Raw genomic sequence first — 25,444 nt, forward strand, 5'->3', positions numbered from 1 at the left:
GCAGCGTCCGCGGGCACCACTGCGCCCTTCAGTAAATTTTAATGCGCCCTTAAACATTTAGCTTAAATTTTTAAAGAAGACAACAAATTCAAAACGTACATTTATAAAAATTCCTAGACGTACGTCAAACAACAAGGTGGTAGAACCCTTTGTGGTTCGCCTCCGGCGGCACAGCCGCCACATCTATTTCTGCTTCATAACAGCCGTGTTAAGCGCTGCTGTGTTCTTGTTTGAAGAATTCAATCCTATCTGGGGATGATTACAGATGTCCATGGGCGGCAGTAGCCACTTACGAGGTGGACTGCATGCTCGTCTGCGACTAAAAAAAAAATAAAAAAAAGACTGTTGCGTTTTTGTCCCTGAATTTTGAATAAAAAAATCAGTAATTGCAAAAAAAATAGTTTTTGAATAAAAAATCATCATTCATCATCATAAAAATTCAGTCCCAATTAATTCAGCTCTCTAATCTTGATGCAAAAACGTAAGTAATGACATAAATGATAATTTTAAATCTTTTGAATTTAAATTCGCATTTCTTGTGGGAAACGGCTGGAACGAATAGGATGAAACTTCTGTTTGGAGATTTAGCTGTTTTATAATTATATTTTAAGTAAAACCCTCTGTGGTTCGTCCCGTCTGCTTAATAACAGTTAGTAACAGTTTTATACGCTGCTCTGTTCTGGTTTGAAGGGCGTGGTAAGGGAGACATACTTTTTAAGAAGACATTACCACACCTTTCAAACCAGAAAAGAGTGCTTAACACTGCTGTTATTAGGCAGAAATAGCTGTGACGGTGGTACCGCCGGAGACGAATCACAAAAAATATAGTAATAATATATAACGTAATGTTGAATCTTTGTTGAATTAATTGTATTTAATTATATTGAAATTGTTTGAATTGTAATATTTGCATGCTATTAAATTAATATAGCTGAATATGATACTAATGTATATATTGTAAGACCTGTAATGACTGTAATATTCATGGCAAATAAATGATTGTGATTAAAGGCTTCCACCGCCTTCAAAAAATTATGTATAACTTCAAACTTAGTAACATCCGTACACACATTTTTATATACGCTTTTTAAACGATCATAAAAATACGTAAATTTGAACCCGGATGTTAAATTAAATCACACTTAATACAGATGTGATTAAAGTTTACCTCGCGGTCAAAAACCTGTGCATTTTATGCAAAAATTATACGAATTATATTGCAAAATTATATGAACGTTTCATATGAAACTGTATGAAAATGATACGTTTTATCTAGGTTTATTGAGCGTAAAATGTACGCATTTGAGTATATTTGTGATTATGGTACGAAACTAGATTAGCTCATTTAATACGTGTAGAGAGTATATTCGTATATATTTGGGTCGCATAAACGCTATAATGGTATGTGATTTTAAAAAAATATTCGTAAATACTTTAGTCTTCTTTTTAGGATTCCGTATCCAAATGGTAAAAACGGATTTCTATTACTAAGCTTCCGCTGTCTGTCCGTATTTTTTTTTCACTTTTAACATTTTCTTTATTTATATGACAACACAACTTTTGCCGGGTCAGTTCAACTATAAGACAGTTCAAATTCACAATGGATTTATTTCTATGCTTGCTAATACTAAAAATGAAAAATAAATGAAAATTTGGTGGTACGGAAACCTCCATATGCGAGTTCAACTCGCACTTGGCCAATTATTTCCTTTAAAATTGAAGCATGCAGTTCAACCAGATGGTATATTACTGCTGTACTGACATCTGTAACCAACTCCATATAGAACATTTATTTTTTACCCGACGACGAATGTTAATGTATTAAGAATAAGATCACAATCAAAACAAGTAATTAATTTAAAAAATCAAAAACCCGACTGCACCAAAAAGGCTGAATTAGAATTTCCAAAAGCAGTGAAATAGGCATTTCATTATTTTTATCCAACAAGCCTGATACAAAATTTCACAGTGTTTGCTTCAAAATTGACGAATGTTCAAATGAACTTTTAACCCTTATTTTAACCTCTACGAGGTTGATTTTTCGGAGGGGGGTAAATAAGTGCGTCCTTGTTCCTATCCAGAAAGCCAAATACAAAATTTTATAGTAGTTGCTCCAAAATTAAAGGATTTCAAAAAAACTGTTTTCCCCTATTTTACCCTTTTAAGGGTAGAATTTCCAAAAGGCCTTTCTTAGTACTTATTCACGCTATATGGAGAACCTATGTGCAAAATTTCAGAACTGTAAGGTCCTTGGTTTAGGCTGTATGTTGATTTCTGAAAACTGAAAAAGTCATTTAGTTAGTCAGTCAGTCAGTCACTTTGCTGTTTTATATATATACAATTATGTTTTTATAATCTCCGTTTAATTTCCTTTCATTTGGTACCCTACTCGATAAGTTCGGTTAATTTATTTTTTTAAATGTGTTACTATTTCGCGCCAAAAATCCGCCATTTTGATTTTTTTTTACTAACACCTATCTAAGGACACTCGGGTCATTAAGACAAATATAATGACACCTTAACTGTTGAAATTCATCCAGCCGTTTGTTAGATCGGATCAAATAAAGAAAGACAAACATACAAGATACGCGCGAAAAACATAACCCTTCCTTGGCAGTCGGGTAATAAGAGTTTTCGGAAAGTTTAAATAGCATTGACCGTATCGATTAAAAGTACCTACTAGGATGGTAAAATCACTCCGTTATTGTAAAAACACTTATAAATTCCACTTGCATAGTCATCGTCATCATCAACCCATTACTGTCCCACTACTGGGCACGGGTCTCCTCTCAGAATGAGAAGGACTAGGCCATAGTCCACCGTGCGGACCAAGTGCGGATTGGTAGATTTCACATACCTTAGAAAACATTTTTTTTTTTAATTTCCCAGGTATGCAGGTTTCCTCACGATGTTTTCCTTCACCGTTTAAGCAAGTGATCATTAATTTGTAATACGCACATAACTTTGAAAAATCAGAGGTGCGTGCCTGGGATTTGAACTTCAGACCCCTTATTTAATTATTTAACGCCTTAATAGTGTATAGTGTGACCATAGATTAGTAAAGATAATGTAACCAGTTTTGACAATTGAAATAGTTGCGTGAAAAAGTTTTGCTATGTCTCCGTGCTAAAAATGTCCCTAAATTATTTGAAATCCTTATTTATTTATTATGTAAATTCGGAGTATTAGTTATTTATTCGTAAATTTTCTCTAATTTATTTAATTGCCAAGAATTCAAGAGAACAAATGACAAACAGCTGAGAAATAAGCCGTTTAGTGGCTTCATTCAATTTCAAGGCGGCGAAGTATCTTTACTTATCAAAGATTGTTACACTATAATTTTGAAAAATACTGAATACTGCCGATTACAAGAACTTTTACTTTCAGTAACCTTTAAGGATACAATGATAAGAGTGGGTCAAATTCATTATCAGAAAACCAGTTTTTGGACCAAAACCGACCGGTCCGTGAGAATTTGGGTGAAAGTTATGGTTTAAACTTTCCTTCGTGATATCATTTACATTTGGGCTTTACATGGATTTATAGACTTCGATTTTGAACTCAAAAACGTCCAAAGTATGCAAAAGGAATTTTAAAGGTGCTAGAACTGCGGAGTATACATTCTATTACAATAGAAAACATATGATTATTGTTTATCACGATCTAAAGTGAGAATTGGGTTTGAAAACCAGAGCAGCTAACTAGTACGGTGACGTCACGACGCTGCGGCTTGCGTCTGCGGCTTGCGATAATCTAAACTTACAAAAATGACGGTGGTACAAGCGGCTGCGGCTGCGGCTTGCGGCTCTAATGACTTGCATCTTAATATACAAGGTGGTAGAACCCTCTGTAGTTCGACTCCGGCGGCACCACCGCCACACCTATTTCTACCTAATAACAGCGGTGCTAGGCGCTACTGTGTTCCGGTTTGAAGGGTGTGGTAAGGGAGACATACTTTTATGAGCAATTCTAGCTTAGTCCTCAGGGGTAGCGGCGCATCTGTGGCCGACCTCAGGTAGGAATATCTAATCCTATCTGGGTTTGATTACAGATGTCCATGGGCGGCAGTAGACACTTACCATGAGGTGGACTGCATGCTCGTCTGCTATTCCTATATTATAAAAAACAACTATCATACAGATGCCTTAACCGGGGATCGAACTCGGAACCCTCAGGCCAATAAGACCCCTCCGCCACAAAACATAAATTCGCAAAAAGTCAGCAACCTTAAGTATGTACATAACTTTCATTTTAGTAAAGTGGCACAGTACCATCCGGTTCCCGATGCCAGTCGGATGAGTTGCCTTGCATCTTGCATGTACCTGTCAACTGAACCTGTTTACTTTTAGAGGTCCTGGGTTCTCTCAGACATGTATGCTTTAAGTGATGGAAAACATCGTGAGGAAACATGTATGCATAATTATTTAAAATAAAATGATCTGCATAATAGCACGTTGCATATGCCAATGTGTGTCGAATTCGCATACAGAGGGCTCTGCTTGCTTTATTAATTATATGTAAAAATGATGGCATTAAAAAAGAGAATGATTATTATTAAAAAAGAAAGACAAACCCAGAGTTTTTTACCGGATTTTCTCAGTAGAGGTCGCGTTCCGATCCGGTAGTAGTTTAAGAAAAATATTGTACCTGACAATTTGTAAGTGCTGTCGTTGGCCTATACAAAATAAATATATTTCATTTCATTTCATTTCTGTACCACAAAATTTCATTTATTTTTTATTCTTAGATACATACGTTGTAAAAATTACAAGTGTCTATGTAATACGCTTCAAGAGATGAAGAATTGGACGGACGGACAGACAGCGGAAGCTTAGTAATAAGGTTTCATTTTAACATACGTACGGAACCCTAAAAAATGTATGATGATAGCCAGCCGTACTGCATCTTACTCTGTAGTCTAGATTATTGCGAAAACAAGTCATAAAACTAGTAAAAATAATATAAAAACTGACTAGTAAAAAATAAAGCCACGTCACTCTCACGAATTAGACGAATCCCTACTTCATATGTAAAAGTCCGTTAAGCCATTTGGGTAATGCCGTGGCAAAGAATGAGACGTACGCTAAAAATGAATTTACACTAAGATTACATTACCTAGAATAAATTATAGACTTACTAGCTGACCCGGCAAACGTTGTGTTGCCATATAAATAAGAAAATGTTAAGGGTGAACAACTCTTATCCCTTAGGGGTATGAAAAATAAATAGTAGCCGATTCTCAGACCTACTGAATATGCATTTATGAATATGAAATTTGAAAATCGGTAAATAAAAGCCGTTTCGGAGGAGTACGGTAACTAACATTGTGACACGAGAATTTATATATATAAGATGTACGTCTGTACGTGTACAATTTTCAATTACATCTCGATAGGTATTAGAATTTTATTTATTTTTGAAAAAAAACTTCAAAAGACACGTCAATTTTAAGATCTAAATTAACGGTAGAAATTAACTAACTTAGCTACATACATGTAATGAAATTAAAGCATAGATTAGTAAAGATTACTCACTCCTAACAAGAAAATGTAACCAATTTTGAGCATTGAAACAGTTGCGTAAAAAAGTTTTGCCACGTCTCCGTCAAAATGTCCCTAAAATATTTGAAATAATTATTTATTTATTATGTAAATTACGCAGTATTAGTTATTTATTCGTAAATTTTCTCTAAAAATGTTTTTATTTGTCAAGAATTCAAAAAAAGAACTTACTAATAAGCCGTTTGTGGCTTCATTCAATTCAAGGCGGCGAAGTATCTTTACTAATCTATGAATTAAATGAAATATATTTATTTGTATAGGCCTACGGAGGCACTTAAAAAATGTCAGTTACAATATGTTCTTATACTACCGGATCGGAACGCGACCTCAACCGAGATCTTAAAGCAGGAGATCCGTGCCCACCCGGACGATAATGGTATGATAATAATTAGAGGTTAAATTGATAATTCATGAATGAAGCAATTGATCCCGGTTGTCATAACTAGGTAGAGGCCGTGTCTTATCGGTCGACACGGATTGAACTTTAATCTATTATAAAAGTTAATAAAAGTTTATATGGTTTGGTGATATCATAGTTTTTATAATTTAAGAGCAGACGATGCAGTCCACCTGATTGTAAGGAACTACTGCCTTGGACATCTGCAATCAACCTCAGATAAGATTCATATCTCGGTCGATTACAGATACGCCGCTTCTGTTATGAGGCAGAAATATACGTGTACCCTTCTCATTCTGAGAGGAGACCCGTGCCCAGCAGTGGGACAAAAATGAAAAGGATTGCTGGCCAAGTGCGTATTGGTGAACTTCACATACCATGCGGTTTTTTTACAAACCTCTCAGGTATGCAGTTTCACGATGTTTTCCTTCACAGTTTAGACAAGTGATAATGAATTTCCAATACGCACATAATTTTGAAAAATCATAGGTAGCCTGGATTATAGCATAGCCTGGGATTTGAAACTCTGACCCAGTGAGCTCTGATAGTGATTCTGTAGTATACGTAGGAATAGTTGTAAAACAAGTGAATTTCTTCCCATAAACAAGAATACATAAAATTTCACACGTCCAATACAATGGGTAAAGAAAGTGAGAATTGAAAGTGAAAAGTGTTTTTAGTGAAACACTATGTTTCTCTACTTTCGATTAATTTGTAATGTTTATTTGTATAATTGGTAATGCATTGCTTAATGATGTAATTTCTGAAATTGGACAGATTAGGGTCATGTTCTCACAGTTTGCTGTGGTCAAATTATGAATAATTAAAAAAAATCTTTGTTATTATAAATCTATTTATCTGAAGTTAGTAGAACCCTGGTTCGACTCCGGAGGCTCCATTGCCACACCTATTTCTGCCTAATAACAGCACTGTTAAGCGCTGCTTTTCTGATTTGAATGGTGTGGTAAGGGACACATAATTTTCCGAGGCGTTCTAACTTAGTCCTCAAGGATAGCTGTGCATCTGTGGCCGACCTCAGGTAGGAGTCTCATCATATCGGGGGTTGATTACAGATGATTACAGAAAAAATACATATTTCCTGCAAAAATAGTCTTATTTTCAGCCTGAATTTTATTAACCAGTTTTCTTGGTTACAGATGCGGCAGATGCAGAGGTGGCCTCATCAGGAAGATCTATTGAGGAGATGCCCTCCAAGATCGGCAGAGAAGTTGAATCTTCTCTGTTCACCATTGCAGATCTTCTCCAAAGCAGTATGGCTAGGTAAGTAACATAGTTTAAAGATGGTAGAACCCTTGACTCCGTGGATTGACTCCGGCGGCACCATCGACACACCTGTTTCTACCTAATAACAGCAGTGTTAAGCGCTGCTGTGTTTTGGTTTGAAGGATGTGATAAGGGAGAAATACTTTACCGAGGCGTTTCAGCTTAGTCCTCAGGGGTAGCAGCGCATCTATGGCCGTCCTCAGATAGGGATTTAATCTTATCTAGGGTTGATTACAGATGTCCATGGGCGCCAGTTACTTACCATCAGGTGGACTGCTTAATTATCTGCTACTCCTATATAATGAAAAAATATATATTACTTGTTCTAAGTAAAGAATGCCATTTTAAAATTAATATCGATTTTTTTCATATGTTATTGATTTCATGACCCCTTATGACTTAGCAATCCCCAGGGGTCGCGACCACTTTGAGAAACACTGCAACATAGCTTAAAGGCAATTTCGAATAACCGATCAAGCGAATCGAATTTCTGGAATCTGAAATCTAGACACGAATCCTAAGATAAATCTATGCCTGAAGAGCGATTGATATCGCGGCAAATCATCTATCGTCGCTCTAGGCGATGGAATGTAGATTTTATTGGATTTAGTGCTTTAAATCTACTTTGATCTCGAAAGCTGAATGGAGATATCATATTTTTAGGGTTCGGTACTTAAATGGTAAAAACGGGAACGTTTACTAAGCCTCCGCTGTCTGTCCGTCTGTCACAGAGCTCTATCTCTTGATCCGTTATAGTTAAGACACTTTTGATGTGAAACATCTATAGCCGCACGTAAAACCGATTTCTGGCGTGGCGACGCATGCCGTGGCGACGTCGCCACGCTATACAGTGGTATATATATACAGTCTATATGCAGTAGTGTGTACGGTGTGGCGACGCGTCGCCATGCGCAATCGAATCCAATAAATAGTCATCTTTATCTGGAAAAAAATCGTAATATTTTATTTTATCATTATGACATATTTAGTTCCTATCACAATATGTTCTTTTCTGCATATTACTTTTACAAAATAATGTCGATGTTTCACATCTGCCAGGCGTCCCGTGACGGCTCACATTTTTTTTTTTACAAAGTGTATATGCGTTGCTGCGCTGCCGTGTTCTGGTTTGAAGGTGGTTTTTTACCTAATATAGGACGTAATGATATAGCAGACGTACGCAGTCAACCTGATGGTAATTACCGCAATAATGAAAATTACCGTAATAATGGCCGCTCATAGACATCTGTACTGGGCGTGTTGATTACCGATGTCCATGGGCGGCAGTAGCCACTTAACATCAGGTGCACTGCATACTCGTCTGCTAGTCCAATTAGTAATATTATAAAACAAATCTCTAATCAACCCCGGATAGGATTAGATATTCCTTCCCGAGGTCAGCCCCAAGTGCGACGCTATCCCTGAGAACTAAGCTGGAATGACTCGGAAAAGTATGTCTCTCTTACCACACTCGTGAAACCAGAACACAGCAGCGCTTAACACTGTTATTAGGCAGGAATAGGTGTGGCGGTGGTGCCGGGATCGAACCACAGATGGTTCTACCACCTGCACTTGTCATAACTTATATGTTAGTCACCTTTTCTTAATGTATGTCCCATACAAGATAGCAGATGAGTACACACATATGGCTATGTGTGCCAGATTTCTCTCACACGCAACCCAGACACTCTCACACCCATCTTAGGCGATCACAGATTAAAAATTTAAAATGGCCGCCATTTTGGCGGGGTAATTGGGTGGCGACCGGTTTTGGAAAGTTTTTGGGCTTTGGTTAAGGTTATTGGAACGGCAATTTTCTTTTTTCGTAATTATGTACTTTTGCAAGTTTATTGTGCAGGTGGTCTCGGGTTTGATGCCCCGTCAGGTTAAGACAAGTAAATTGGGGTCATTTTGCGTCTGTTGATGTACCTTAAGTATGTGGTCAATTTGAACATAATTATCTTTCAAGTCTCGTAAATCAGTAATAGGAATATAAGTTATCCCAGTCAGCCTCCGCTACAACCCATCCCAGCTACTCATTATTGTCCCACTGCCGGGCACGGGTCTCGTCTCAGAATGAGAGGGATTAGGCCGTAGTCCACCGCGCTAAACAAAGTGGAAATTAGTAGACTTCACACACCTTTAAGAACTTTTTTGAGACCTCTCAGGCATTTACTATTTAGATTTTCTCACGATGGTTTCCTTTATTTTTAGCGAGGGTTAAACCACTATGGCTCGTCGTAAGTAAAGTTTAATTCTGTTCCTGTGAGAATTTCGGAATAAAAAATATATAAAAACACTCTTATATATAAATGCAACATTATATAAGAAAATTAAGTTATTCCATCGACAAATTTTCGATTTTTACCAGTACAAACATACGGAAACTGTTTTTTAACATAAAGATTACATTATTATTCTTACTTCCGTTATTAGGCATAATAAAATTATTCTGAGGTTAGCGAAAATGGCTGCCTATATAATATTTGTGGCTTCAAGGTAAAACAAAAACAATAATAGGCTAAGCACGAGTCGAACTAGAATTCGGGTTCCGTACCACGAAATTTTATTTTTTATTATTATTTATTTATTACTAGATGACCCGGCAAACGTAGTGTTGCCATATAAATAAAAAAAATGTTAAGGGTGAACAACCCTTATCACTTCGGGGGATTGAAAGACAGTAGCCGATTCTCAGACCTACTGAATATGCATTTAAAATTTTGTTTAAATCGGGAACGCCGTTTCGGAGGAGTACGGTAACTAACATTGTGACACGAGAATTTTATATATAAGATTATTTTACTTACAATACAGATTATTTTTTTTTTTTTAATTTTGGTTAATGTGCCTTATGCCAGACATAGTAAATGCAGTGTAAAAATTTAAACTGTCTTCCTATACCATTCAGTAATTAGTAAGAAAATAAAAAATACCGATTTCTTGTGCCTATACAAGCCATACACACACACATATATAAAATATTTATGTATTTGTATGTACGTGTATCTCTTATAAGGGGGTAACAGGGTTTTAATGTGCCCTTATGGGGACCTCATTATTATTTGTCATCGCGGCCTCAACAATACACACTGAAAATTTCAAGTGTCTATCTATTACGCTTTAAGAGATAGAGCCTTGTGACGGACAGACAGCGGCGGCTTAGTAAGTTCCGGTTTTACCATTTGGATACGGAACTCTAAAAACCATAAAGCTCGTGGTTGTTTTTAATTTATTCTAATCTATTAATTGTCTATGTTTAGAAGTAGTATATCCGGTTTTCACAAGTTTTATGTCCGCTATTTTCACACAGAATAAAAAATATGTAGATGACGCTTTATTGCCCATGACACTTCTAAATTTGAATGAAATTTTGCTAAATTAAAATTAGCATGTAACACATATTTTTTGTGTTAAAAATATTTTTATATTTTTTTTTGTAAAATGGGGTTTCTAGATTTCTTCGTAATGATGAATGTTCTAGATTTTTTTAATAAATAAACTAATATACAGGGTGAATTTTTAAAACGGGCCTTCAGGGCCAACTCCGAAACTATAAGGATAAGCGAAAAATGCTGAAAGGAGTTACGAGGCCGATTTTGATAAAAACTAAAACTGCATCATTAGTTTTTTTAAATATCTTTTTCCCTAACCGGGAATCGAACGAGTTCATTTTTTAAAAAATTACACCCTCTATATTATTCCACCATCTGATAGTGTCGCTTATAAGGATCAAATTCTGGGAAGTAATGTTATGTGACAAATTAAAGGAAAAGGAAAATTTTGAAGAAAATACATATTTTTCCATACATTGCCTTACTAATCCTTAAGGATTATACGTAACAAATGATTTATGTGTAATTCTTTAGAAACATATGTAAGTCATACCATTGAAGAATTTGTTGGTTAATCAACTAATTATTCGATGTTATAACCGTGACATACGGCTTAGTATGAGAATATAATAGTTTGGCAAGTAAATTACCGCCGTTTTTAGGATTTATTTTTTTAATAAAAATAGATAAGTGATTAAATAGTAAATTGTTATTGTTTGTTGTTTATAACTACGTTTCAACAGTAAATATAATTTTCTATATCTCTTTCTTTAGTTATCACTCGGATTTGACTCAAAAAAGACATTCTCGCAAATTGTCAATTTTACATCTGTATTAAACGAAACTCCGCCCATAGCAAGTTAAATCTATTATAATGGTCCTAAAAGTAACCTTAAGGCCTCGAACACAAAACTGCGATGCGACGCGATGCGAATTCGCAACGCAGAAAATTGCGATGCGAATTGCTGCGATGCGATATCGTGCGGCGTAGCGTCTCTCAGGGTGACCAACAACAACAACCACTGTGCGATGCGAATCAATTCGCAAGTTCTTGCGATGCGTCGAGGGAGCTCGCAGATTTTTGCGATGCGACGTCGCATCGCAGTTTTGTGTACGAACCCTAACTAAGTCGGACATAAAAATATAAATTCTTGAAGAACAAAACGTCCATTTCGAATGATTTGAAACATTGAGCCAAAAAATTGTTAATACGCGAAATGTTTAAATTGATGAATGGCGGGAACTTAACTGCCAAATTAATATAAAAAATATGTATTTTCTTAAAATTGAGGCTTTTCCTTTAGTTTGACATTTATCATTACTCCCAGATTTTGATCCTTATAAGCAACACTATCAGATAGTGGAATAATATAGAGGGTGTATTTTTTTTCAAAATGAACTCGTTCGATTCCCGGCTAGGGACAAAAGTTATTTTAAAAAAGTAATGATGCAGTTTTAGTTTTTATCAAAATCGGCCTCGTAACTCCTTTCAGCATTTTTCGCTAATCCTTATAGTTTCGGATTTGGCCCTGAAGGCCCGTTTTAAAAATTCACCCTGTATATATATATTTCTTATGTGCGTGTGTATGTCACTGAACTCCTCCTAAACGACTGGACTGATTTTGATGAAATTTGTTGTGTGTGTTCAAGGGGCCTTGAGAATGGTTTAAATTCACAATTTAGTCCATGGGAAAAGGGTTTTTTAATTAATTTTTAATTCGTAAGTAGTTATAGAATCGGAAACAATGCATTTGATCAAGTGATGATCTTTAGCAAAGTTGTTGTCCAAGAGCCCACGAAGGTTTGGGAGTTGGTAAGACCAATTTTCGACAGATGGCACCACTGTCATTCCAATGCAGGTACAAATTTTCCGTTTTATGTATGTCATATTATTTCTTTAAAATGCGGGCGAAGCCGCGGGCACCACTAGTATATTATAAATTACTGGGAGCTTCCGCGCCTTACATTGCTTTTGACATAATAATATGTTGTTAGTACAACATATTATATCAAAGCTATGCTTTTATTTATATTAAACCGTATATTTTTAAATTTTACATACATAAAAAAAGTTACTTTTGGACATCTGTAATTAACTACAGACTTTTTATAATATAGGAGTAGTAGACGAGCATGCAGTCCACCTGATGGTAAGTGGCTACTGTCGCCCATGGACATCTGTAATCAACCCCAGATAGGATTAGATATTCCTACCTGAGGTCGGCCACAGATACTTGCTATACTGAGGACTAAGCTGGAACGCCTCGGAAGTATGTCTTCCTTACCACACCCTTCAAACCGGAACACAGCAGCGCTTAACACTGCAGTTATGAGGCAAACAGGTGTGGTGGTGGTGCCGCCGGAGTTGAACCACAAAGGGTTCTACCACCTTCACACAAATATAGTCTTACTAATAATTAATCTATCCGACTTTATCACGCAATAATTTGTTATTTTTTTCATACTAGTTATTTTTCAGTCTTTGGTAAGCAAAATTTAGATAGATTTATTATTCTAGTATTAGGCTCATATAGAAAGCTTTTTAACAAAGTTTTAGCTATCCATGAGTCAGACAAACGTAATATTATTTCCTTATCAATTACTGATCGCTTTGACTCCGACATGACTTGACCCGGTCATCGAACCGCGTCCGCATGCCACACACTTTCACTACACCAGTAGCGACATCTGTTAATTGTGGGAAAAATCCTTTACTTAGGTAGCGTCAACTTTTCACATAATCGGGGGAAACCTACATGTTGAAACCTCTACCTATTTCTGCCTCATAACAGCAGTATTAAGCGCTGCCGTGTTCTGGTTTGAAGGGTGTGGTAATGGAGACATACTTTAACGAGGCATTCCAGCTTAGTACTCAAGGAGTAGCGGCGCATCTGTGGCCGACCTTAAGTGGAAAACTAATCTTATCTGGGGTTGATTATAAAAGTATATGGGCGGCAGTAGACACTTACCATCAGGTGGACTGCATGCTCGTCTGCTACTCCTATATTATATATAAAAAACTTATAACAGCAGTATAAACAGCTGTGTTCTGGTTTGAAGGGTATAGTTTAGCAGAGATTTTCTGGACACTTATAATATATATTGATATGCTTATTAAGTATGATTATGTTATTTTAACACAATGTTATGTGCGTATTAGAAATTAATTAGCACTTGCTTAAACAGTGAAAGAAACCATCGTGAGGAAACCTGCACCTGAGAGAATTTATAAAAAAAGATCTTAAAGGTATGTGATGTCTACCAATACGCACTTGTCCAGCGCGGTGGATTATGACCTAATCCTTCTCATTCTGAGAGGAGACCCGTGCCCAGCAGTGGGACAGTAATGGGTTGATTATAATGATGATTTTAATACTAAAGACACCTAGAGGTGACCTCACTCTTCGGGAAATCTCTCTTAAACACACAAGTAAGAGTATTTGACACTACAAAGTAAATAATCTCTCTTGTTAACACAACCTCGTTTTGGAGAAATTGAGTAATAAAACGTAATGTAATACATTTTTATGGAAATCAATTAACAAACAAACTTACAGTAACAACTACATATGGAGTAGGTTCTACTTAAAGCCAGACATGCGTTGCAACTCGAAGACTATTTTCCTTTATTAATAAATCAACCTATCCAATGCTTTGCTTACCAAAGATCGAAAATTGACAATTGTTCGTCATTAACCCACTGCTTCAAATCAAATCAATTTTTTTAAATTCAAAATAGGTTCTTTACAGAGCACTTTTTAAATGTCAAACTACCACCACTTCACAAGGTGTTTCGTTATGGAGAAGAAGCGGCGAAAGAAACTCCATAACACACATATTTTAAAAAAAATGGATTTTACAATGTTAAACTTAACCTAATGGTACATGTGGAGCTGGAACTACTTCAGACCACACCGTTTTGTCAGTCAAATAATCACTTAGTTTATAGTACGCTTTTTTACATAGCGTTTGTTTAACGACATGTTTGAACTTTTTTTCTGTGAGATTCAAAATGTGGTCGGGTATTTTATTGTAGTAGCGAATACAGTTACCCATGAAAGATCTAGCCACCTTGCATAATGTATGTTTAGGAATTGCTAATTTATTTCTATTTCTAGTATTAAAGTTATGGTTATTGCTCTTTTTTGAATAGTAAAGATAGAGTCTATGTCAGCAGCACTACCCCACAGCAGAATGCCATAAGACATAATGCTGTGAAAGTAACTGAAATAGACAAGCCTGGCAGTGGGGATGTCTGTTAACTGTCTAATTCTTCTGACTGCAAAAGCTGCAGTACTAAGTCTGCTGGACAAAGCAGACTTAGTACTGCAGCTGCTGCACCTTCCACTGCTGGGAAAGGGTCTCAGAATAAGAAGGATTAGGCCATAGTCCACCGCGCTGGACAATTGCGTATTGGTGGAGTTAACATACCTTTGAGAACCTTTTTTTTAGGATCTCTTGAGTTCACGCAGGTTTCCTCACAATGTTTTCCTTCATCGTTAAAGCAAGTGATAAATAATTTAAAATATGCTCATAACTTTTAAAAATCAGAGGTGCCTGAGATTTGAACCTCGGACCCTTTGATCAAGAGGTCGAGTTTCAAGTTTCAATCATAAGGCTATCACGAGTCTTATATAAGTCAGCTGTTAACCACCCTTTATAAAATAATAAACAAACGCTTTCTACACTCACAGCCCCACACTAGGATTCCCTGTGTCGTGGGTGCCATGGACTCACACATAGACAAATACACAAACACCCAGACCCAGAAACAGAAATCTAAATTCATCATTTAGATATCTGTCTGGCCGGGGATCGAACCCGGGACCCTCTGCGCGTCGGACCGGTATGGTGGCCGCTCCGCCACGTGGGTCGTCGAACCCTTTCACAAAACGCAGAACGGCTTCACGCTAAAAATGGATGTCGTGGTGGTACCTCCCCGATAGAGGTGTACTAACTCTATCTTACAAAACCTGCAAGATAATTATAGGCTACATCAGTAAATTCAAATCCAGCATATTTAAGCAGCAGCAGTGTTAAGCGCTGCTGTGTTCTGGTTTGAAGGGTGTGGTAAGGGAGTCGTACTTTCCCAAGGCGTTCCAACTTAGTCCTTATGGATACGCATCGGTGGTCAAGATCAAGTAGGAATCTTCCTATCATCTTATCTGGGGTTGATTGCAAATGTCCATGTGCAGCAGTAGCCACTTACAATCAGGTGGACTGCTTGCTCGTATCCTACTTCTACTTTATTAGGATACCCTGACCTGTCTGAAACTGTTTCTTCTTTTCCAGGTCCCTAGCAAAGAAGCACGACAGTGGTGGTGGAGGCATTGACAGCATCACGATATCCACAGGGTCTGACAAGAAGAAGATGAAGAAAAAGAAGCAGAAGCCACCCAGGATCCACCTGGTCCAGCCATCGATGATGCCGATGGAGAAAGGTCGCGGGTTCAAATCCGACGCAAGCGACGTACAGTCTTGGGTTATTGGGAAGAATGAGAATGACAATTTTAAATCTGATGATGTTAAGGTTCCAGGGGCTCGGAAGGGCAGGGGGATCCTGACAGATGTGTGGAATTTAGGGGAGAAGGCCCTGGATGCTGTGGCAGAGCATGCGATTGAGAGTGACAACTCGGAGAATGGGATAGCTGATAAGAGTTCCTTCGAAGGTTGGTTGTGGTTTCGCATGATTAGTTAGATGTAGATTTTGAGTTATTCCTAAGTGTTTGGCCTAAATGTTAGGCGGTTGCTTAGCACACAAGAATATATCACCAACTAAGATGGTAATTAAGGACTTTAAGCATCACCTAAAGTAAACGAGTAATGGAATCCTAAATCAACGAAGTTTGACATAATATCGTCACTAAAAAGGCTTAAAGTCTAACACACAAAGAATCACATTTGCATGCAAGACCATTAGCCTTTCCAGTAACGATATGTTTGATTGTCATTATTGAAAATCTTTCAGTTTCACCATTACAACATTATCTTTACAGCGCTAATGTTACTGTGTTCTCTAAATGAAGCAGCAGGGGATCTAATTTAGTTCTCAAAACAAGAAACGGATCTTCCTATAGAGAACATCTTGTTTTATTTGAGTTGGTTACAAATGTCTATGAGCGGTAATACCAATTTCAGTAGCGTTGTTTTTGTCTCTAAACAAATCATTAGGCATTCCAACTTAGTCCTCAAAGTAAAGAATCAACTCTTTATGAGTTTCTTTAGTTACAAATAGTCATGGGCACACGACCATTTGTCTCTAAACAAAGCATGAGGCATTCCAACTTAGTCCTCAAAGTAAAGCATCAACTCTTTATGAGATTCTTTAGTTACAAATATTCATGGGCTCACGGCCATTTGTCTTTAACAAAGCATGAGGCATTCCAACTTAGTCCTCAAAGTAAAGCATCAACTCTTTAGAAGTTTCTTTAGTTACAAATATTTATGGGCACAAGACCATTTCCAGCATATAAAACTATGAAATGACACGGAGCGTCCTCGTTGCTATCACGCAACGTATCCGCTGCGAAAACGCTAACAAATCGCCGCTATTAAAATACTTTTGGCAATATTTACGCAATGTTTGATACTTAAAATATATGTTTTCGTTTTAGCATATTTATTGATAGTTCCAATTCACGGAACGGAGTGAAAGTGATCGGTAAACGACTTGAATTTTAAGCATGAGCATGGTTTGCATATATAGCATGCATGATTTTCTTTTTGAAAGTTTTATGTCTTGTTTTTAGTAGGCCTTACAAAGAATTCCTTAAAATATTTAATAAAATATATAGATTTTATTTCAAAGAATTTCTTAAGAATATTGCCTGACTTTTTCATATTGAATTTTAAGTTATTTTTGTTAATGATATTGCCGGATTTTTAGATATATAAATGTAGATAGATAAGTTCATTTATTTTTTAATTTAAATATTACGTTGTACACACAGGCTTACTTTTTGTATTAACTAACTAATTATTCAAGTAATGTAAGTAAAGTTATTTAACACAAAAATTAAGAGAACCATTTTTTCATACAGACATTTGAATGTTATTTATGTCAAAACATACTCAGACTTTTTTTAAATTATTAATTTAGGTTTCTTTTTTGAACGAAATTAAAAAAACTGATTTGTGAAAGTGATTTCTATAATAATTTTAGTCCTTGTATGTAATAGTTTCTATATAATAGGATTATAAAAAGAGAAATGTTTTATATTGAGTAGTAAATAGACATTATATTGCATGATATATATTATATTGCCGGTGATTCATATTGCACGTGCATATTGCATTTTAAGTAAATTTGAATGTTATAATGTCAAAACCTAGTCATTTTTTTATTACTTACTCGAGATTTTTTATAAAAAAACTGAACTAAACTTGTAAAAATAGTTTGTACATTCAGATAGTGCTCATATGTAATATTTTCTTTAATAATATTATGGAAAGTGGTTTGTTTATTATATTGCACGTGATTTACATATATTGCACGTGCATATTTTATTTTGAGTAAATTCATAGGGAGTCAATGGTCAGAATTTTTATTTCAAGTCATTTAAAAACAATTTGCTAGTACTTCGAAATGTGTTTAAAGGGTTTTTTATTTGTTTTTCAAATTACTTTTCATGTTCCATTATTTTTATAGCCTATTGCTGCTTTATCGTTTATTTATTGTGCGAGTATTTTCAAAAAATCTGTCTGATAGGTTCTTTAAATATTTTCGGAATAAAACAACTCTTCACTACGAGTATGTACACATTTTATATTTTTATTTAAATTTTCATATTTTTACCTCAACTTAACCTCACTCATATTAGGCATTACTGAGAAACAAATATTGTTTTAGACATGCCGGTAAGGTTTACTTACAGGCATAGAGCGTGTCAGACGCGTGTCGTGTCAGTTAAGATACTCAATATAGAAGACTATGCGTATTAACTTATTTATATTAGACCATATGTGTCAAAATATTGTATAGAAAAATATTATTAGTATATTTTCCTTTTATTAACCGATTTCAAAAAGTAGTAGGTTCTATTTTCGACTGTGTTTAAATATAAATATTGAAAATTAATTAATCAATTTCTAGAACAAAGAGGCAAAAAGAAGAAGAAGAAGAAGGCGATCCTCAAACTCTTGATCCTGGGTGCTGTGTTGAAAGCCAAGATCGGAACCTTACTCCAGATATTATCCTTTAAGCTTCAGGTAAGATTTTAGCTTTTTTTTTTTTTTTATAATAAAAGAGTAGCAGACGAGCATGCAGTCCACCTGATGGTAAGTGGCTACTGCCGCCCATGGACATCTGTAATAAACCCCAGATAGGATTAGATATTCCTACCTGAGGTCGGCCACAGATGCGCCGCTACCCCTGAGGACTAAGCTGGAATGCCTCGGAAAAGTCTTTCTCCCTTACCACACCCTTCAAACCGGAACACAGCAGCACCTAACACTGCAGTTATTAGGTAGAAATAGGTGTGGCGGTGGTGCCGCCGGAGTCGAACCACAAAGGGTTCTACCACCTTCAAATGTAGATGTAGCAAATATATAGGCCACCTGATGGTAAGGCACTGTTACCCATAGATATCTGTAACCAACTCAATATATGGGTTGAACCCAGGTGAACGACCCGCGTGGCGGAGCGGTTACCATACTGGTCTGACGCGCAGAGGGTCCCGAGTTCGATTCCCGGCCAGACAGATATCTAAATGATGATTAGATTTCTGTTTCTGGGTCTGTGTGTTTGTGTATTCTTTGTGTGTGTGCATGGCACCCATGACACAGGGAATCCTAGTGTGGGGCTGTGAGTGTAGAAAGTGTGTGTGTGTTCTACCCTTTTTTTCTTTACGAGGGGGAAACCTTCAACCCGACCATGCGGGAGCGACGCAGGTTATGTGGGATTTTTACCACACTAAAACCCGGTGGCGGTCCTCAACGCTTGTTGGAGAACTCCGAGATCTCCGACGGAACGCAACCGAAGTCCTGCAAGCGCGATGCCCCGATCGGGCTCTGCCCTTAGGGAGCACTTTTTGCTCCTCACACACCATTTGGTGTTCACGACGCTATGCGACGACACATACCGCCCAACTTGCCGGGGTCGCTTGCTGGACGGTTAGAGCTCCCACTCTTGCCGCCCGCAACCCCGGAAGCCCCCTTTTAGTCACCTCTTACGACAGGTAGGGTGTACCGTAGCCCTATTCTAGTCCTGGGACTACAGGGACAATAAACACGAGGTTCTACCTGAAGCCGTTCATATGCGTTGCCACTGAGGACTAAGGCCGCCTCATATGTAACTCAGTTATCCAGCAATTTTTAAATAATATTTTTTTATACTAATTACCATTTTTTTATACTAATTACCAATTTTTGGACCAAACCCTTTGAGCTTGTGATATGACACAGTGTAGTGTTAGTGAAATAGTGATAAGTGAATATTATAGTACGCAAGAACAATGTGTCTACTCCCTTATGTGTTAAAACAAAGAAGTGCAGTGTCAGAGGACGCCACCTTCATTATATGATTATTTAGCAGTTTAAGTTAGCGTAGAATTACTCATTAGTCATAAATTAGGGTAGATCGTAATTAATATAAAGTACCTATTAGTCACTTGGTACTTTATACAAAGAAAAAAAAATACTAATTACCAGTTGTATAATATATTTTTATTTTCCAGGTGAAATTCTTCATCATCGCTCTGATTGGCCTTGCTATTAACCTGGCAAGGTTCTGGGTGGAGCTGAAGCACAAGCATCAACAGCCTCAGAAGGTAAGGTAACTTTTTTATAATATAGAAGTAGCAGACGAGCATGCAGTCCACCTGATAAGTGATTGTCGGTTATGGACATCTGTAATCAACCCCAGATAAGATTAGATTCCTACCTGAGATTAGTCTCAAATGCGTTTCTATCCCTGAAGACTAAGCTGGAATGCCTCGGAAAAGTATCTCCCTTACCACATCCCTCAAACCAGAACACAGCAGCGCTTAACACTGCTGTTATGAGGCAGAAATAGGTGTGGCTTGTGCTGCCGGAGTCGAACCACAAAGGATTCTTCAATCTTTATGAAAACATGTTATATCTAATCTCAATACTTAATCGTAATCTTCTTTAATTACAAGAAGTAGTATAATTGTATTAATTAAAAACTGGATCTTGAGAGCACATAATTAAAACCACTTTAATTGCTAAAGTTGAGGTGGACTTTTGTATTGTAAAGTTATTTATTTACTGTTAACTTTATGGTAAAAATATATTTTTTAGGCGGTTCAAAAATCTCAGGGGCAGTATCATATCTTCTTATCCAAAGATAAACCTTCTTTTCTACTTTTTAGGGTTCCGTACCCTAAGGGTAAAAACGGGACACTATTATTAAGACTCCGCTGTCTGTCCGTCTGTCACAGAATTATATGTCTTGAATCTAAATAGATAGATACTTAAAATATTTTGTAACAGATCTATGGCCTATGGCCAGGTGTATAACATCTATGGCCACTATAACAATAACTACTAAAATATTACATTAAAATAAAAACGGAACACAGGTATTCATCAATTTATGTGTTGGACCATAAAATAACACACATTTTAAAGTTTTCACAAAATATGTTCGGTTCGCAATTAGCCAGTTATATATGAAATTCTCGTGTCACAATGTTAGTTACCGTACTCCTCCGAAACGGCTTTACCGATTTACACCAAATATTAGATGCCTATTCAGTAGGTCTGAGAATCGGCTACTATCTATTTTTCATACCCCTAAGTGATAAGGGTTGTTCACCCTTAACATTTTTTTATTTATATGGAAATACAACATTTGCCGGGTCAGCTAGTTTATTTACATAACATAATTCATTTAGCTACATGAGTAATCGCCGACTTTACACTCATTTGACAATAAAAAAAATCAAGTAATAATTTATTTCTTATGCTAATACGCTTATAACTTCTAAGTGCGTGTGATTAGAACCTAGGACCGTAGGCCGTAATTTATACTTGAAAACAGAATTCTTAATGACATTGCTGACCACGATTGAACATTCTAGGCCGACGGGAAGTTCCATATAGATTTGTTTAATTAATTAGTTTAATATACTATTACGTGATAATTATACATTATTTAAATATTGCAAATTAGATGGATGACGGCTTAAATCGAAATTTTACTAGTAATATTGAAGGTAATATTAAGCAAAGTCGGTTGCGGTCGGAATTTGGATGGGTGCCCGCTAGTGGTTTCAGGCGTTTCGGAGGATACGTTTAGTAATATTGGTGGTAAAGTTAAGCAATGTTGCGTCCGGTTGGAAGTGGGATGGGTGACCGCTGGTGGTTTTCAAGCGCTTCGGAGGACACGTTAGTTGGTTTCAATTGTATTGGGAAGGCAATTATTAAACCCGTATTATGGTGTAAAAAGGGAGACATTCTTATCCGAGGCGTTCCAACTTAGTCCTCAGGGGTAGCGGCGCATCTGCAGCTATTTCTGCCTCATAACAGCAGTGTTAAGTGCTGCTGTGTTCTGGTTTGAAGGGTGTTGTAAGGGAGACATAATTATCCAAGGCGTTCCAAAGTCCTCAGGGGTAGCGGCGCATCTGTGGCCGACCTCAGATAGGTAGAAATCTAATCTTATCTGGGGTTGATAACAGATGTCCAAACGGCAGTAACTTACCATCAGGTGGACTGCATGCTCGTTTTACTTAGATTAGATTAGAAAATTTAAAGTTAATTGTAAATTAACAAAGTTTCTACAGAGTGAAAATGTGTTAACATTATGTTAATTAAATGTTAATCTTGTTTTCAGTCTTATAATGTTAATTGCGATGTTAAAATTTTCACTTAACATTATCTTTTCATCTTTGGATACGCATTGACCAGAACAGTTTTTATAATTATCTAACACAAATATCCGGATTCGATTCCGACAGCAAAATTTTTGGGGATGACAAGAAAGCAGAAAACGTCTGCTTTTTTGTCATTCCCAAATGTCATGCTGCGTTTATTGGAGTTTATTGGAGTTTACTCCTTAAGAAACGATTTGAGTTATAAGGCCCGGTACGGAAATTTTATGAGGAGTAAAATCAAGTGTAACACGAAAAGTTGAGGCGTAACGGTAACCAAAATATGAATCAAGAGTGCTTTTATTAATTTAAAATACAGTAAGTTCAAATCCCATATGAAAGTAATTATTACAATAAAAATAATTAGCAATATATAAAACATTAAAACGTCATTAACTAATTTGTTTACATTTTTGCATAAATTAAGTTATAGGTTTGATCATTTATAAACACTGTGAAAAATATGAACATTGGCGCCATAATATGATTAACAATCTTTTAAGAACGTTTTTAAAGAAGAGTAACATATAAAATCAATAAGCAATTGAATAAGATATAATATTAGCAAAATAAGTTTTTAACATAAAGAGGCTTTTGTAAGTTACTGATATATTAATTTAACTTATAAAAATGGATGCATTATTGATCAGCACCATCTATCAACGATAAACGGGCAAAATCAAAACAGTATTATTTAATATTTATTACAGAATTATTGCTAATGAATTATGTTCAAAATAAGTTATATAAAATTAGCAATACGTTTTAAATGAAATCTAGAATTATAAAACATTCAGAAACAATCTAAATTACATATAATAACATGTTTATTGAGTCTCATATAAATTTCATCCGTAAATTGCAACAAGGATATTTTATAGATGGCAAAGAAATTATAATTATTAAGTTTTAAGTTATAAAACGTTTAACATTGTTTTAAATATATATATAATTATATTATATTAAAATTTACTTTAATATAAACAATTATATTAAGTTACCATTATAATATTTGGAACCAAAATACATAGATTGATAAACTTGCAAACTTACAATTTATAAAACTTGCCACTAGATGGCGCTATTTTATATTATTTTGTAACATACTTTATGTAATACGCATTATTGAAGTTATATAAATAATCCGAATAATTACAGATATATGTTTGTTTCTCTTATCATTTTAGCAGATGCGTTCATTTACCTACCCTTTTTTCTATTCGATATATATCATAATTATCATTCGTAAGGAGTAAACTCCAATCGTGCGTCGTAGCTGACACACACACACTTTTTTTTTTTCTAAGGGTTCCATGCCCAAAGGGTAAAAACGGAACCCTATTACTAACCCTTTGCTGTCCGTCTGTCACAAAGCTATATCTCTTGAACCGTATTAGATTGACACTTGTTTTTTTACAGAGTATGTATAACGGAGGCCGGTATAACAACAAATACTAGAAATAAAAAAGTTGAAAATAAATGGGGGTCATCACAAAAGAAACCGCTGTTTTCCTTATATATACTCGTATTAACTTATATATATAGATATAAAATGCTCATGTCACAATGTTAGTTACCGCACTCCTCCGAAACGGCTTTACCGATTTTCACCAATTTTTATATGCATATTCAGTAGGTCTGAGAATCGGCTACTATCTATTTTTCATACCCCTAAGTGATAAGGGTTGTTCACCCTTAACATTTTTTTATTTATATGGCAACACAACGTTTGTCGGGTCAGCGAGTTTTTTTATAGAATATGAATAACGGTGGCCGCTATTACACCAAATATTAAAATAAAAAGTTGAGAATAAATGGGTTTGTATGACGACCGTCGTACAAGAACCTATTTTAGACGTTTTTCGCTTTATCTATTAAACCTTAATAAAATCTACCAATACGCACTTGGCCAGCGCGGTGGACTATGGCCTAATCCTTCCCATTCTGAGAGGAGACCCGTGCACAACAGTGGGACAGTAATGCGTTGATGATGATGAAAAATAGGTGTGACGTTGGTACCACGGTTGAAACATACCAGTTTTTATCATTTAGCAATTACTAATTTCATAAAAAATATATAGATATTTTAGTAGATAACTAACTTAACCATAGAAAATCAATTTCATGCTTAAATAATTTAAAATTATGTAGATGATGTCTATTTAAGTACTTTCACTATATACAGTGTATATAAATTGGTTAATGCATGTATGTTAGTTTCTCCAACGAATGAAAGTATCAAACATTCGGCAATATTGATTAGGGTTGGCACTTGCTTTTTGAAAATAATTAACGCAACACTTTTCTATTACTTTTTAAAGGATTTTTATGAAATTGTGAGGAGGAAAAGTGTCAACTACAAATTAACTGTTGGTTGTAATTCAACCTAAAAATATATTATGCAACTGCTAATTAAGTAATCCGAAATATTATCAATATAAAGTTTTTTTTTTATAAAATCGCGACAATAATCACTCCATAGCATTTATTTTCTCTCCTTGCAAATCATATTAGTTTCTATCACAACAGATTTGGTTTTTTACTATCAAATTTACTCCACCCCGGGCGCCCCGTCATGGGGCGGCAAAATTAGGTTTTACGTATTATTTAATACTTTTTTTTATACAGGAAACTCAGTTTCGTCTCTAGGCGGCACGTTTAGGATGCGGCAAAATCAATAAAAGGTTAAATAGGACGACCGTTTTTTCCCGACGATGGCGGCAAATACATATGCAGTCCCGGGCGCGGCCATCTTTTAATAATTTATCGCTCCGACTACAGAAATTGTAGAGATAAATTATATTTTTAATCCAAATTAGAAGAAAGGGACTATTTTATGAGCAGTTTTAATCCAAATTAGAAGAAACATACTATTTTATGAGCAGTTTTATTCCAAATTAGAAGAAACGGTCTATTTTATGAGCAGTTTTAATCCAAATTAGAAGAAACAGACTATTTTATGAGCAGTTTTAATCCAAATTAGAAGAAACAGACTATTTTATGAGCAGTTTTAATCCAAATTAGAAGAAAGGGACT

The 25,444-nt window shown here is 35.9% G+C and overlaps 1 protein-coding gene across 2 annotated transcripts in view; it reads left to right on the plus strand.

Annotated features, from left to right (window-relative positions):
- Positions 1-25,444, plus strand: part of LOC140748617 (uncharacterized) — a 40,017-nt gene that overhangs the window by 7,960 nt on the left and 6,613 nt on the right. Inside the window, exons 2-5 of one of the 2 annotated variants that reach the window (XM_073081461.1) lie at positions 7,116-7,239; positions 15,870-16,018; positions 18,670-18,785; positions 20,252-20,344. In XM_073081461.1, the coding sequence (XP_072937562.1) occupies positions 7,116-7,239; positions 15,870-16,018; positions 18,670-18,785; positions 20,252-20,344 (482 nt within the window). Of the gene's footprint in view, positions 1-7,115; positions 7,240-15,869; positions 16,247-18,669; positions 18,786-20,251; positions 20,345-25,444 lie in introns of both variants that reach the window. The other variant, XM_073081460.1, reaches the window with a different exon arrangement.

This window comes from Epargyreus clarus, unplaced genomic scaffold (genome assembly GCF_041222505.1).
Source record: "Epargyreus clarus isolate Ecla_fem2 unplaced genomic scaffold, WU_Ecla_fem_2.2 ptg000016l, whole genome shotgun sequence".
NCBI lineage: Eukaryota > Metazoa > Arthropoda > Insecta > Lepidoptera > Hesperiidae > Epargyreus > Epargyreus clarus.